Source organism: Oryctolagus cuniculus, chromosome 11 (assembly GCF_051225735.1).
Source record: "Oryctolagus cuniculus isolate XC-2025 breed Fujian yellow rabbit chromosome 11, ASM5122573v1, whole genome shotgun sequence".
Taxonomy (NCBI): domain Eukaryota; kingdom Metazoa; phylum Chordata; class Mammalia; order Lagomorpha; family Leporidae; genus Oryctolagus; species Oryctolagus cuniculus.
The window spans coordinates 28,577,127-28,592,884 of record NC_142877.1 but is presented as its reverse complement, the minus strand read 5'-3'; the positions used below and the strand labels follow the sequence as shown (position 1 = coordinate 28,592,884).

General features: G+C 62.7%; 1 protein-coding gene across 5 annotated transcripts; it reads left to right on the top strand.

The window, feature by feature from the left end:
* The first annotated feature begins 3,628 nt into the window (after positions 1-3,628).
* Positions 3,629-14,446, top strand: SLC4A11 (solute carrier family 4 member 11). 5 transcript variants are annotated; one of them, XR_016216651.1, is made up of 20 exons: positions 3,629-3,808; positions 4,896-4,943; positions 7,707-7,883; positions 8,008-8,060; positions 8,289-8,520; positions 8,598-8,679; positions 8,942-9,065; positions 10,672-10,875; positions 10,953-11,046; positions 11,146-11,271; positions 11,343-11,456; positions 11,543-11,675; positions 11,841-11,914; positions 12,325-12,620; positions 12,691-12,797; positions 12,877-13,045; positions 13,130-13,303; positions 13,470-13,665; positions 13,752-13,921; positions 14,030-14,446. XR_016216651.1 is itself a non-coding variant. In XM_017341737.4 (20 exons), the coding sequence occupies exons 1-20, from the start codon at positions 3,766-3,768 to the stop codon at positions 14,054-14,056; spliced, it is 2,475 nt and encodes an 824-aa protein (XP_017197226.3). In that variant the 5' UTR covers positions 3,629-3,765; the 3' UTR covers positions 14,057-14,446. The 5 variants fall into 5 exon arrangements, 3 of the variants coding, with proteins under 3 accessions (XP_017197226.3, XP_008254466.3, XP_089164305.1); XM_017341737.4 differs by having other exon boundaries at positions 12,362-12,620; positions 13,008-13,045; XM_008256244.5 differs by having other exon boundaries at positions 12,362-12,620.
* Positions 14,447-15,758: the final 1,312 nt, after the last annotated feature.

The window sequence follows — 15,758 nt, the reverse complement described above, 5'->3', positions numbered from 1 at the left end:
CCTGTGTTCCTGGACGGGCTCTGCTCTGATTCCAGCTTCCTGCCAGTGTGCACCCTCAGAGGCAGCAGCTGATGGCTCAGATTCCTGGGTCCCTGCTCTTGACTTCAGCTCGGCTCAGTCCCAGCTGTGTGGGCATTTGGAGAGTGAAACAGCAGATAGAAGTCTCTCTCTCTCTCTCCCTCTCCCTCTCTCTCTCCCTCGCCTCTTCCTCTCTCTGCCTTTCAAACAAGTAAAAATAAAAGGCATTTAAAAAAAAAAAAAAGGAATTGGAGACAGATTGGCGGTTTATTGGGATCCACTTAGAACACAAGGGAGAATCTGGGAGTTGATTCAGTGGGATCCTGAACCCATGAACCCAGTCCCGCAGGCATGAGGCTGTCACAAATAACCCCGACATGACAAGTCCCCAGACGGAGGGATGGCTTGGGAATTGTACCCCGCCTCCTCCCCAGGAACGACAAGGGGGTGACGCAGCTGCAGCCGTGAGGGGCTGGGAACGCAGGCCAGGGCAGCCTACAGAGGCCCCAAGAGGCTTGTAAACCCCAAATGACTCAACGGCGAGCTGCCGGCTGCAAGGTGTGGGAAGCCCTGCTTGCCAAGGGTCCAAGGAAGTGGAGGGCGGCCAAGATGGGACAGGGCAGAGGCAGAAATGAAAGGACTGATTAATGTCCGCGGAGCATGAGGTGAGAAAGGGGGCGGAAGCATCAGCAGGACTCTGTGTGGGGGTGGAGGGTGGCTGGAGAGGAGGCCATCCGGCGGGCTCCCCGCCTCTGGGGACTGCGTGCCGCGGGGTTACTGAGCACCCAGTGTGCTTGGCGCAGCACTAGTGAGGGACAAGCCCAGCCCCTCTCTCAGGGCGTTCAAGGTCTGGCCGGGGCGACAGGCCCAGGTGGCACAGGAGCAGGAAGAAGCAAGCAGGCTGTGCTCTGAGTCAGGGCTGTGAGGCTCTGGGATGGAGGGAAAGCAACAAGGAGCTTAGGTTGCTTTAACGTTTCTATGTATTTGAAAGGCAGAGAGTGAGAGAGCAAGATTCCATCCACTGGTTCATGCCCCTGATGACCACAACAATTGTGGCCGGGCCAGGCCAAAGCCGGGAACTCCATCCAGGTCTCCCATGTGGGTGGCAGGGACCCAAATATTTGCGCCGTCACCTGCTGCCTCCTGTAAGCATTAGCAGCCAGCTGGAGTGGAAGCAGGGCAGGGCCTTGAACCCAAGCACTCCAATATGGTATGCGGTGTCCCAAGCTGTATCTTAACCACTGCACTGAATGCCTGCCCTGAGTGCTTTGGTTTTTAATGAGTTTCTATATAGTTCCCTTACCCCAGATTCTCAAGTCTGCAGACAAGATAAGTGGCATAAGGGGCAACTGAGTTCAAAGTGCTTTTAAAAAAAAAAAAAAATTTATTTGAGAGGCAGAGTTACAAAGAGTGAAACAGAGAAAGGTCTTCCATCCGTTGGTTCACTCCTCCAATGGCCACAATGGCCAGAGCTGAGCTGATCTGAAGCCAGGAGCCAAGAGCTGCTTCTGGGTCTCCCATGCAGGTGCAGCGGCCCAAGCACTAGGGTCATCTTCCACAGCTTTCCCAGGTCATAGCAGAGAGCTGGATAAGTGGAGCAGCTGGGACAGGAACTAGCATCCATATGGGATGCTGGCATCACAGGCAGAAGCTTAGCCCACTATGCCACAGTGCTGCCCCCCCCCTTTTTTTAAGACTTATGTATGTATTTGAAAGGGAGCATTACAGTGAGAGGAAGAGACAGAGATCTTCCATCCACAAGTTCACTCCCCAAATGCCTGCAATGGTTGGGGCTGGGCCAGGCTGAAGCCAGGAGCTAGGTGCTCCATCCAGGTCTCCCACGTGGGTACAGGGACCAAAGGACTTGGCTTTCCCAGGTGCGTCAGCAGGGAGGTGGATCGGAAGTAGAGCAGCCGGAACTTGAACCGGTGTTCACATGGAATATGGAATCCCAGGGGGCAGCTTAACCCAGGGCGCCATAACGCCAGCCCCCACAGTGCTTTAGGAAACCACAAAGTGCCTCATGGGACCCAGCAGGCATGGCTTTGTGTTTTGTGTCCACAACCCAGCAGGGCCAGAGGACCCCACCCCACCCCCGCCGTGGGAATGAGGGAAAGCATCCCTGTGCTGGGCAGGACACAGCTGGGCGCAGGCGGGAGCCCCCAGGCTGGAGCGTCTGCCCTGGAAGGCTGGAGGTGGGCAGAAAGACGGAAGCATGAAACCTCCTGTGTCCGCGCCGGTCAGAGTCTGGAGGCAGCAGGGGCACGGGCCTCGGGGAGGAACAGAACTGCAGGGCAAGGGCCGGCACTGCAGAAGAAAGCGGGTGGAGGGTCCAGAGAAGGCTTCCGTGGCTCCTTATTCCTCACCCGTGAGACCCCAGGTGCTAAAGGGAATGGGAGGCTGCCCCTCCAGTCCAGGGCGGTTTCTTGGCACAGCTGGTTGAGGACCAGGAGCTCAGGAGCCGCTAGGAGGCAGGTGCAGAAGCCAAGGCAGCCTGCGCTGGGAGAGGCCCAGTGGGGCAGCCCCTGCGCCTCCCTCTGTCTTGCTCCCTGGTCAGTGGAGCTCCGTCCCCGCCTCCAGCCACCATACCCAGGGCTTCAGGTACGGGAGAGCGCGGAGGTGGCCCGGTGTCTCCCCTCACAGGGCCTGCTCGCCCCCAGGAAGGGGGTCCCTCCCGCAAGGTCTCTCGGAGCACTGAGCGCGTGCTCAGGGCTGTCCCCAACCCCAGTTCTCCAGACAGCACCCAACGGCTCGCTCCTCGTGCTGCGGGGAGGGAAAACTGGGTCAGCCTCCCTCCTGCCGTCGGTGCAGGAGGTGCTTTCGAGGCGCCAGGAGCTCTTGGGGGCTGCCCTGCCGGTGGGTGGCTCGCCCTCGGCCTTCTCTGTGGCGGAGGACCATGTCTCCGGAGGACCCCGCGGGCGGGGAGGGAGACGTCGCGGTTTGCCAAGGTGTGTGTTCCCCGGTGATTCCGAGGCCCGGCGGCTCGTCGCACCGGCTGCACTTGCCAGACCCCATGGCGGCGCGCGCCCCCCTGGCTCCACTCGCAGGGGACCCCGGTCTCGGGCGGGAAACCGGGTGGCGGGGCCATTTTGGGAAGCAAAGAGAAGCTGCGAGGCGCCGGGCGAGCGAACCCAAAGCCTCAGAGCCAGGAGGGGGGCCGGCTCCGCGGGCCAGGGCGGGACCCAGGGAATGCGCGCCTGCTCGTCCAGTGAGTCGGGGCGCGCTTCCTGGAGGAGGAGGAGAGCTCTCGGCCCGAGCCCACGGGATGAATGAAGGAGGCGGGGCAGCCGGCGGGTGTGGCCCTGCCGAGGCCCCCGGCCGCGGGGAGGGGGCGGAGGCCCGTGGCGTCCTTAAAGCGGATGCCCGGGAAGCCCTCCCGCGCCCCTCCGCAGTGGCAGGGCCCCGCGGTTCCGGGCCACCTCGAACTTCTTTCCAGAAACTGCCCAGCCCCGCCCAACCCCTAACCTCGCGACGCTAGGGCCCAAAGGAGTCGAGTCTACGCGGCCTGGCCTGGCGTCGGGCAGCCCTCCCACGGGTGAGGGCGCGGGGCGGGCGCACGGGACCCCGCCCTCGGCTGCCCGGCCTCGCGCTCGAGGCGCGGCGTCGGAGCGGCATTAGGACCCAGACGCGGTCGGGGGTGTGTCGCCGGCTCCCGCCCGCAACGCTGGGCTCCGGGGTCTCGAAGCTCCAGAGCCGGGACGCGTGTGCCTGCGTGCGGCCGTCCGAGAGCGCCAGGCGGCCCAGGCCATGGCCGCGGCCGCCCGGCGCGTCTTCCATCTGCAGCCGTGCGGTGGGTGCCCGGTTCCTGCGGGCGCGGAGGGAGGGCCGCCGAGTGTGCGCGGCCGAACCTGGCTGGGCGGGAACGCGCGGCCGTCGGGGGGGACGTGGATGCCGTGGGCTGCGCCACCCGGGGCCGGGGGCTCCTGCCTGAGGGCGAAGGCGAGGGCGCGGGGGCGCTGCGCATCGCGCTGAGGGCTCTGCGCGCGCCGTCTTCAGGTCCTCAGCCTCTCTGGGGACATGTGGAGGGAGAGGGGCGGGGGCTCTGAAGTGAGCGGGGTGGAGCCGCGGGGGCTCCAGGACCCGGGAGCTCCGGGCACTTTGGAACCGAGCCGCTGCCGCCTCGGAAGGGCTCGTCTTCTGTCCGTCGGCGGGCACCTTCCCGCCCGGAGCTGTTGGGGAGCCCGCCCACTCCCGGGCCCCCGGGCTCCCGGCCTGGAGCTGGGGTTTGTACGGCCCCTGAGCTGCACGCGGGGCCCGCTGTGCGCCCCATCCTCCAGGTCCGCTGTCCCTGCGCGCCCAGACGACACCTTCCTGCCGGCCTCTCGCCGGGGTGCGGCCCGCACCCGGCCCCCAGACCCCCAGAGTCTCCCGTCTGGAGCCGTCTACCTCTGCACTTGTGCCGGCGCCCCGCCCCGCCCTTCCTTCCTCGCACAAACAGCCGGGACCATCCGGGGCTCTGCGCGGGCAGCACGCCCCCGTGTGTTCCTCACACACCTCCGCCTCCCCCGTGGCCCGCCAGGGACTGAGGCTCAGGGAGAACTGCACGTGCTGTGGATGCTTATGGCCCCCGAGCCTGGCCTCAGAGGGGAGCACCGAGCGCAGAGCTGGGCCCCGGCCCAGGCGCTGGGGCAAACGTCTCCCCTCCTCACCCTTGCCACCTGCGCAGCCCCCAGCACGTGGCCCAAGGAAGTTAATTCATTCCATTAGGGCCAGGGGGCTCCCTCCCTAGTGCTGTTCCCTGCCCCTTTCTCCCCGGGTGGCGGGAGTTGGGTCTCTGGGTAAGGTAAGAAGTCAGCAGGGGTGGGGTGGGGTGGGCGCAGGAGACTGGCCAGGGCTGGTCCACCTGGCTGGTGACATGTCTTTGGCTTCCGTTGCAGATAACTCCTCTCCCGCCATGTCACAGAATGGACACGTTGAAGATTCAGGTGAGTGCTTGTCAGATGTGTGCATGGTCAGCTCCTTGGCCAGCCAGCCCTAGGGCCCCCAGCCCACCCACCTGTGTACCCATGGCCTGGGCCACCCGTCTGGCCCACTGCTGATGGGGAATGTCTTTGGAGCCCCCCTCCCAAGAGGTTGTGGTGTAGTGAGGACAGCTGGTGAGGCTGGGCACTGGTGGGTGGTCCCTGGAGGGCAGGCTCCCTGCTCTCCTGGACCCCAGGAGCCACCTACTGTGCTCTCCCATGGTGCACTGTTAGAGTGTCCTGGTCATTGGACACACCCTGGAGGGAGGGGCTGCAGTCCCTTGATTTTTATTATTTTAAAGATTTATTTACTGGAAAGGGAGAGAGAGATCTTCCATTTGCTGGCTCACTGCCCAAATGTCTGCAGCAGCCTTCAGGCTCTCCCATGTGGGTAGCAGGGACCCAACTGCCTGAGCCATCAGTTGCTGCCTCCCGGGGTGCACATGGCAAGAAACTGGAATTGGAAGCAGAGCAGGGATTGCTGTCCCTTTAAACAACTACAGCTGCTCCGTGCGCTGGTGGTCCCTGCTTATACTAGCTGTCTTCTTCCCTGAGACCCGGGGCCGTGCCCAGTCAGCGAGCTGGTCTGACCATCAGAGGGTTGTTTTTGCGGGATGGTGCTTAGTCGAAGTGGCAGTGTGCTTTTCCCTGGGGCCCTCAGGCTCGGGGGCTCTGTAAAGCAGGGGCCGGCTGGCAGCTTAGGGGTGCGGCTGGGCTGTAAGATGGCAGTGGGGACATTGCACTGTAGGAGCCCTGCGGGACCTGGTGGTGTCGTCTGGACAGGTCCTTAACTAGAGGATCCAGGAGCTGAGGCTGAGGCAAGCAGGGCCCAGAGAAGTGGCGGGGGCTGGGGGAGGCAGGTGGACCTTGAATGGAGAGGAAGGCATTTATCATGCGCTCCATACAAAAACAGGCAGAACTTTTTTAAAAAATATTTATTTGCTTATTTGAAAGGCAGGCTGCAGAGAAAGAGAGGGAGAGAAAGCATGAGAGGTCTTTAAAAAAAAAAAGATTTATTTATTTATTTGAGAGGTAGAGCATCCCATATGGGCACCGGTTCTAATCCCGGCTGCTCCTCTTCCTGTCCAGCTCTCTGCTGTGACCTGGAAAAGCAGTAGAAGATGACCCAAGTGCTTGGACCCCTGCACACTCATGGGAGACCCAGAAGCAGCTCCTGGCTCCTGACTTTGGATCAGCCCAGCTCCAGCCATTGTGGCCATTTGGAGAGAGAACCAGTGGACAGAAGGCCTTTCTCTCTGTCTCTTCCTCTCTTTATAACTCTCTCAAGTAAATAAATAAAATCTTTGGGAAAAAAAAGATTTATTTATATGAAGGAGTAACAGAGAGAGTGCGCGTCATCTGCTGGTTTACTCACAACGGCCAGGGCTGGGCCAGACCCAAGCCAGGAGCCAGGGACTCCATCCAGGTCTCCCATGTGGGCGGCAGAGGCTCAAGTACTTGAGCCAGCACCTGCTGCCTCCCAGGCACATTAGCAAGGAGCTAGATTGGAAGCTAAGGAGTCGGGACACTAAGTGGCCCTCCGATACGGTATATGAGCGTCCCAAGTGGCAGCTGAGCCCACTGTGCCACGACACCCGTCCCAGGCTGGGCAGCTTTTGACCTAACAGTTCTTCAGGCTCTGGGTGCTGTTGAGGCCCAGAGCTGGGGTGTATGTGTGTGTGTGTGTGCGCGCGCAAGTGCACGTGTGCACCACCACCCCCTGAGGGGCCTTGATGTGGGAGACTCAGCCCCTCCTGCCCAGAAGGGGCACAGGCTGAGCTCCAGACATCAGGGAGACAGGGACAGGGATGTGCAGAGGAAACTGGATGGCGAGAGTGGACGTGAGTCAGGATGAGTCACTGCCTGGCCAGTGTAGACTTGCTGCTGACCCTCCTCTGTCCTAAAGAGTGACCTGCTGGGCTGGGAGAGAGGCAGGTGTCCAGGAGGGCTTCCTAGAGGAGGAGTCCCAGTCACCGGGAAGACGGCCCTTTGGGCAGGTGGCCCCGGCCTGGAGGACAAGTGCTCGCGTATGCACGGTGCTGGCCGCTTGGCCTGGGGAGCAAGTGTCAGGCAGGGGTAGCAGGGGGCTCAGGCCAGGCCCATGACTGTGCATAGACCGCACAAGCTACAGCAGGGCTCAGAGGAGAGAGGATCATTTGCATGTTACCAGGAAGTCTTCCTGTAGGAAGGGGCCTGGGCTGTGGGGCAGCCACAGAGAGAGGAGACCAAGGGAAAGGAGCAGTGGGCACTCTGCTGTGGGGTCCCACATCCCAAGGGCGCCGTGACACATCCCTCATCCACTGTGGGCGCTGTGGAGGCAGGGCTGAGATGAGGCCCTTATATGCCCTGTGTGACGGCTGGGCCGGGCCTCTCGCCTCACCTGCGCTCCCTGGGAGGAGGGGCTCTCGGACCCCGTGCCGTCAAGGCTGCAGGGGTGGGGTGGGGGTCATCAGGTACTGCAGTGGCTCTGCCTTCCCTTGATCTGTTGTGTGAAGGCAGGGGCCAGGCGGTCTGACCTGGATTACCGTGCCCTGTGTCTGGTGCACACAGACAGTGCGGGCCCTGGTCCCCAGGCTGGAGGAGGCCGCTGAGAGTCCGGGGGCCCCGGGCTGCCAGCTCCTGGCCTCAGGAGGCGCTCCCAGTGCACACGGTGGGCCGAGGGGCCAGCCGGGGGTTCCTGCTCCTTGGGCTTGGAGTCTCTTCTTACAGTGGGGGTCTTGGTGGCAGCTGGGTCTCTAGGCTACATCAAGTGTGACGCGGATGACCCGGCCGAGGCCGAGGCCGAGGCCCACGAGGAGAGCCTGGGGGATGAGGCGTTCGACACAGTCAACTCCTCCATCGTGTCTGGCGAGAGCATCCGCTTCTTTGTCAATGTCAACCTCCAGGTGCAGCCGTCCAAGTCGGGTACGGGGGCGGCAGCGGGCTGGGCTGGGGGCAGCGGCAGGGCTGGCCCCTCACCCACCAGGCGGGACCTGGATTTGGGGTGGCACCCTCAGCCCTCTCTCCCCCCTTCCCTGCTTTCCTCCAGCCGACAGCGAAGTGACGTCTGGCGGCTGCGTGCTCCTGCACACCTCCCGCAAGGTGAGGGTCCATCCGGCAGGGTGGGTGGGGGCCCCAGTGCGGGGTGCAAAGGGCCGCTTCCCTGGGATTCCTCTCGCTGCTGCTGTTTTGCCTCTCCCATGTCCCCCACAACCGGGGCCAGCCAGGCCAGGCCTTCCCTGCTGGAATGGTTGTGGGCCCTTGGTGGACGGGGGAGGCCCCCGTGGAGCAGGGCCCAGGCAGACACAGCAGTGCCCGCGGTCCCCACAGTACCTGAAGTTAAAGAACTTCGAGGAGGAGATCCGCGCACACCGCGACCTCGACGGCTTCCTGGCGCAGGCCAGCATCGTCCTGAACGAGACGGCCACCTCGCTGGATGACGTGCTGCGCACCATGCTGAGCCGCTTCGCCCAGGACCCCGACAACACCGAGCCTGACTGCAACCTGGACCTGCTCATGGCCAAGCTCTTTACCGACGCCGGGACCGCCATGGAGAGCAAGGGTAGGGCCTGTCTCCTGCCTGGGCAGGGGAGACCCGGGAGGGGCTCGGCTCACCTCGCCCCTCCACTCCGTCCTCAGTCCACCTGCTGTCGGACACCATCCAGGGCGTCACTGCCACGGTCACGGGGGTGCAGTACCAGCAGTCATGGCTCTGCGTCATGTGAGTCACCAGGCCCTCATCCCCACCCTGTCACATTGGAGCCCCTTGTCCCCACCACAGAGGCTGGCCTACCCGAGAGTGCCTCAGTGCTGGTGGCATGCCACCTGGGAGGACAGGGCCCAAGTCTTCCATCTCATCTGGCTTTTTTATTTTTCCCTCCCTCATAGAGGTCACCAGGGGTCAAGGTTGGGGGTTCCGGGTGGGGGGAGCCCCGGCGCCCAGGGGTGACGTCTGTGCGCCGTGCGCTCCCCTGCCCTGCCAGCTGCACCATGAAGGCCCTGCAGAAGCGGCATGTGTGCATCAGCCGTCTGGTCCGCCCGCAGAACTGGGGCGAGAACTCCTGTGAGGTCCGCTTTGTCATCCTGGTGCTGGCCCCACCCAAGATGGTGAGCAGAGGCGGGGGCAGCCCCGCCCTCTCGGGGAGCATGTGTCCCACGGGGTTCATCTCTGCCCGTCTTCGCTAGGGGCACCCCCGTCCCCCAGTCCTGTGACCCCACGGGTTGTCCAGAAACTTGTATTTCCCGTCTTTAAAAAATATATATTTATTTGAAAGGCAGAGTTAGAGAGGAGGAGACAGACAGATCTTCCCTCTGCTGGTTCACTCCCCGAATGGCTGCAACGGCTAGGGCTGGGCCAGGAACAGGAGCTTCATCCAAGTCTTCCACTGGGAGCAGGGGCCCAAGCACGTGGGCCATCTTGCACTGCTCTCCCAGGCACAGCAGCAGGGAGCTGGATCGGAAGCAGAGCAGCTGAGACCCAAACTAGCGCACACCGAGGTGCCAGCGTCACAAGCAGCAGCTTCGCCTGCTGCGCCACCATGTTGGCCCGTGTTTCCTTCCTGAAGGGAGATAAAAGCTTCAGTAATGATCATGACCCCAGCTTGCTACCCACCGTGCCCCTGCATCTGACTGCCTGCTGTTAGTATTGGCTGAGCCTTCTAGACCCGGCAGGGACCCCTGCTTTTGTGGGGCTGAAGCTGATACGATTCGCAGAGTCTTGTAAGGAACAGGGTTCTAAAATCCTGAACAGGAAATCGTGAGACCCCTCCCATGCCACAGGGAGGCCTTAACGCTTAAGCTGCCATTAGCTTCTTGACGATTCTGCCCCTGCCTCTGGTTCAGGCCCCCTCCTCCAGCTGTCTCTAGATAAAGGGGTTCTGGGGGGACGTCCCTCCCCGGGATCTCAGAGATGTGCTGTGAACTGCCGCCTCGCCTGAGCCAGAGCCGGCGAGAGAGGAGGGCAGAGGGGCAGCTGGCAGCACAGCAGGACCAAGAGCCTAGGGGCTGGGGTTCTGCACGGGGCCTGGGGCAGGCCTCCAGTCCCCGACCGGGGGAGCTTGAGCCTGTTCTCACGTGTCCTGTGCATGCCGGAGCCCAGTGACACAGGCGGGACCCGGCTCCCTGGGGACCTGGGCTGGGGAGTGAGCAGGTTGCTGTGGTGGAGTTTGTAGTTCATGTGGGCACAGTTGACCATGGTGAGAAGGAGGGAGAGGGCCCTCTGAAAGCCAAAAAGCCATGACGCTTGGTGAGCATTTTTCGGCACTGCGTTTTCATTAGCCGGGAGCTGTTGCTTAGTGCGAGACTCAGGTTTTTTTTGTTTGTTTGTTTTTATTTTTAATGTATGTATGTATGTATTTGAATGGCAGAGTTACAAAGTGGAACAGCCAGGATTTGAACAGGTGCCCATATGGGATGCCGGCACTGCAGGCAGTGGCTTTACCTGCTATGCCACAGCGTCGGCCTCGAGACTGAGTTTCTAGGAAGTCCTCATGAGTTTATAAGAAAAACCCTAGATCCGTGATAGTGCCAGTGACCTGTTGAGCTGGTGGCAACTGTGGCAAGCCACACTGAAGCCTGAGCTTCAGGAAGGAACCTACCATTTCCCTGGGGAGCGCCCGCCACCCCTGGGGCATGCCTGGGCGTGCTCGGCAAGGCAGGCCTTCCGCTGCTCCGCAGGGGCTGCCAGTGCAGCTCTCCCATCCTCCGTCCCCAGAAAAGCACCAAGACCGCGATGGAGGTGGCACGCACGTTTGCCACCATGTTCTCCGACATCGCCTTCCGCCAGAAGCTCCTGCGGACCCGCACGGAGGAGGAGTTCAAGGAGGCCTTGGTGCATCAGAGACAGCTGCTCACCGTGGTGACGCCCAAGACAAAGGACCACAGCATGGTCTCCCTGCAGCTCCACAAACACCCGAAGGTACCGGCTCCAGGGGCCGTGGGCAGGTGGAGGACGTGGCCCGGGCAGCACTCACAGGCCTCTGTCTTCTCTCCCAGCCCCCCAAGTGCAAGGACTTTGTTCCCTTTGGGAAGGGCATCTGGGAGGACATGGAGCGCAGGTTCCCTGTGTACCCGCTGGACTTCACCGATGGTACGTGGCCCCGCGGCCCCTCCAGAGCTCCGCCTCTCGGGCCCCACGTGCACCTGTCCTGCGTCCCCAGCTGACCCTGTGCCCCTCTGCCATTCCCAGGCATCATCGGGAAAAACAAGGCCGTGGGCAAATACATCACCACCACCCTGTTCCTCTACTTCGCCTGTCTCCTGCCCACCATCGCCTTCGGGTCCCTCAACGATGAGAACACGAACGGGGCCATTGGTGAGGGGCTGGTGCCTGTGGGCCGGGCAGGGCCCTGGGCTGCGGTGCCCACCTGACCTCCCCCTCCACAGATGTGCAGAAGACCATAGCTGGGCAGAGCATCGGGGGGCTCCTGTACGCGCTCTTCTCGGGGCAGCCGCTGGTGATCCTGCTGACAACCGCGCCCCTGGCCATCTACACCCAGGGTGCAGTGGGGCTCGAGGCGGGAGCTGGTGCTCCAGGTGCCTGGCGCTAGCCAGGCCCTGACGCCTGCCCTGCTCTGCCGCCGCAGTGATCCGAGTCATCTGTGACGACTACAACCTGGACTTCAACTCCTTCTACGCGTGGACGGGCCTGTGGAACAGCTTCTTCCTGGCGCTCTACGCCTTCTTCAACCTCAGCCTGGTCATGAGTCTCTTTAAGAGGTGACGGAGCCTGCCCTGAGCTGCCGGAACTCTCCAGCAGGGCATCCAGGGCAGCCTCGAAGCAGCCTCCGAGGCCCTGGCACCCAGGAGGCTGGGGCCCAGGGAGCCCCCAATCCCGTTCCCACTAGCAGCCCCCCGCCTCATGGTGCACATCACCTCCCGCAGGTCCACAGAGGAGGTCATCGCCCTGTTCATTTCCAGCACGTTCGTGCTGGACGCCGTCAAGGGCATGGTCAAAAGTGAGTGTAGAGCTGTCGGCCGCCTGCTGCAGAGGGAGCCAGGCTGAGATGGGGGGCTCAGGGCTGTGGCTTGATTGGGGCAGTCTGGTCGTGGTTGGCAGAGAGTAGCGTCCCCGTGTGCTGGAGGGTGACAGGGCTGTCCCAGGCAGGAGTAGAGGTGGGGCAGAGGTACCGGGCCAGGCGCGATGGGGTATCCCACGGGACAGGGACACGGCAGGGGTGAAAGGAGGGTGGGCGGGAGGTGCAGGGTAGGGTCCTGGCGGGGAGGGGCGGTGCAGGGTAGGGTCCTGGCTAGCAAAGGAGGCCAGAGCTCCCCTCTCCCCCGCTACCTCTCCCCAGAAGCCCTTTCTTCCTTCTGGACCCCTCTGCCACCACCCCGCCCCACAGGGCCCTTCCACCCCACTTCCCAGAGCCCAGATGGCTGAGGCTTGAGGTCTGTATCCACAGTCTTCTGGAAGTACTACTACGGGCACTCCCACTACACAAAACGGACTTCGCCGCTGGGGAGCCTGCTGGGCGCTGGCACCGCACTCAACGGCAGCCTCCACGCTGCCCTCAACAGCAGCCTCCTGGCCAGCCCCACGGAGCTGGCTGCGGGGGGCAGCCCTGGCGCCCAGCACTCCGGCCAGGCCACGGCAGTGCTCAGCCTGCTCATCATGCTGGGCACGCTCTGGCTGGGCTACACCCTGTACCAGTTCAAGAAGAGGTGAGAGGCCTCGGGTGAGGGCCAGGGCCACGCGGCCCCCAGGCCATGCTCATCTGCCCCCTGTCCGCAGCCCCTACCTGCACCCCTACGTGCGTGAGATCCTGTCCGACTGTGCCCTGCCCATCGCGGTGCTCACCTTCTCCCTCATCAGCTCCTACGGCTTCCAGGAAATAGAGAGTGAGCTGGGGTGGCACTGGGGTGGCGCGGGGTTGCTCCCCGGGGCTGCGGACTAAGCAGGAGCCTGCCCCTGCCGCAGTGAGCAAGTTCCGCTACAACCCCAGCGACAACTTGTTTGAGATGGCCCAGATCCACTCCCTGTCCCTGGGGGCCATCTGCAGTGCCATGGGCCTTGGCTTCCTGCTCTCGCTCCTCTTCTTCATCGAGCAGAACCTGGTGGCTGCCTTGGTGAACGCACCAGAGAACAGGTACTGGGGCGGGGCGGGGCAGGGTGCATGCCCAGCCTTCTCAGGGCCAGCCGGGCTCTGCCCATGGGTGCCCATCTGCTGCAGGCTGGTGAAAGGCACTGCCTACCACTGGGACCTCCTGCTCCTCGCCATCATCAACACCGGGCTGTCCCTGTTTGGGCTGCCCTGGCTCCACGCTGCCTACCCCCACTCTCCTCTGCACGTGCGGGCACTGGCCTTGGTGGAGGAGCGTGTGGAGAACGGGCACATTTACGAGACGTGAGTGTGGGCGTGGCCCCTGGAGGCCCGTGGCGGGAGCCCTGTGGACCCTGGGGTGGAGGGAGCGGCGGGCCGTGTGAGGCCAAGGGAGGCATGTCCCGTTAGCGGCAAGGGTCCGGAGGTGGCACAGCCTTGAAAGCCTGGGTGACCAGAGGGGGCCCTGCAGGATCGTGAACGTGAAGGAGACGCGGCTGACCTCGCTGGGTGCCAGCGTCCTGGTGGGCTTCTCGCTGCTGCTGCTGCCCTTCCCACTGCAGTGGATCCCCAAGCCCGTGCTCTACGGCCTCTTCCTCTACATCGCACTCACCTCCCTGGACGGCCACCAGCTCTTCGAACGGGTGGCCCTGCTGCTCAAGGAGCAGGTGCGTGCCTGCCCCGGGAGGGAAGGGTGTGGGGCCGGCGGGGCAGCTGGGCCACAGCCGCCCACACGCGGACCTGCTGCCCGCAGACCTCCTACCCGCCCACGCACTACATCCGGAGGGTGCCCCAGAGGAAGATCCACTACTTCACGGGCCTGCAGGTCCTGCAGCTGCTGCTGCTCTGTGCCTTCGGCATGAGCTCCCTGCCCTACATGAAGATGATCTTTCCGCTCATCATGATTGCCATGATTCCCATCCGGTACGGGCGGAAGCAGGCACTCGAGGGCTGGGCTGGGCTGGGCTGGGCGGGGCGCCTGCCGCCTCTGCCCCAGCGCTCATCTTCTTGCTTCCCCCCGTCCCCCTACAGCTACATCCTGCTACCCCGAATCATTGAAGCCAAATACCTGGACGCCATGGACGCCGAGCACAGGCCCTGACGGCAGACCCTAGCCACGGCCGGCCCCTCTGCCCGTTGCGCTCTGGCCGTGTGGGGAGGTAGGGCTGTCCCGTGGCTGCTCCGTGCTGCGCCCTCTCACAGCTGTCTCCCGGACCTAGGGCAGCTGGCATGACGGTGGCTCCGGGGTGTGTCCACCCCCCTCCCCGTTAGCCCTTAGCTCTGGGTCAGGACCTTGGCTCAGGGCAGGAGCTGCCCAGGCTGAGACGAAGCAGGATGGATTTTCTTTTGATAAAAGAGTAGATGCCTGAAAGAGGAACCATTTCCTTGATTGTGTAAGGAACTTGCTGTACGCACACTAGAGAATAAAGTTCTGTTTCTATGCTTCCACACGCTGCCCCCCTCCACACACACACACTTGGGAGGGGAGTCTCTGGGCAAGTGGAGTGAAGGGGGCCACGTTTGTACAGTGTCACCTGTGAGCAGTCACTTCTAGCGCTGTGGTGGATGTCGGCCCCACAGTGAAACGTGGATATCCAGGCCTTCACTCTGCTGTGTTGTCAGGAACCTGCAGGGAGCAGCAAGTGCAGGGGCCTGGAGGGAGGGAGGGGCTGTGGCCTGGAGGGACCATCAGGGCAGACAGCGCTGGCAGTGGAGAGGAGACTGGAAACGGGTGCATCAGTCAGGGTGGCAGTTCTGAGCCAGCCTGAACTTTGTGGCTCCTGGATTTTATACCTGGTGGCAGGGGCAGGACTGCACAGTGACGGCATGACAACGGGCATGGTGGGACGGGGGCTTGGCCTGACGGAGGGGAGATGGTGCCAGGTTTCTGGCTTGGTCGCTTGGTGGTTGCCCAGGGTCCGTGTGTACCTGTCAGCGCAGCAGTGACATGAGCCTTCCCAGTGCTGCTTGTGAGGCTGGCCGGCTGCAGTCAACAAGAGGCTGCTGTTGGGGTACACTGGGCTACGCTGCGGCTTGGGATACCCCTATCACGTGGGAGTCCTTAGGGTTGAGACCTGCCATTCACTTTCCTGCTGATATGCCCAGGAGGTGGCCAAGGATGGCCAAGCACTGAGTCCCTCCACCCGCATGCGGCTTAGATGGGGCTCCGGGCTCTGGAGGGCATTTGAGGGAACCAGTAGTCGGAAGGTCTCTGTCACTCTGCCTTCCAAATAAATACATAAACCTTAAAAAAAAGCGGGTGGGGGGAGGTGGTAATAGCATGTGCCCAGGTCAGAAGGAGCTGAGCAGCAAACAAGGGGGCCCTGCCCCAAGCTCTGTGCCACGCCCACCCAAGCATGCCCTGGGATTCTTTGGCACCCCCTCCCTAGTGGCCTGGGCATTGCCTGCAGGTGACACTCCATCTAGAGTGACCCAGGCAGGCCTGCCAGATATCACTTGCCTGAGACCACTCGGGAAGTTGGATGGGGGCACAGGCACTTCCCAGGAAAGCAGCCGAGCTGGGCGACAGGGAGTGCGGCAGTGGGGGAATGTTCTGACCACCCACGTGCACTGCCACAGGCCAGAGACTGTTCTCAGAACTCTTAAGGCCAGGCTTGAGGCCATCTGGGCAGGGTTGAGGACTAAGGACCTAAGGGAACACTGTGAGCTCTGAGCAGAGGTGAGACTGGAAGTGGCCCCTGCCCCGTGCTCTGCATGTCCTTGGGGTTGGGCACTCCTAGCCAGAGAATGGTCTACTCAA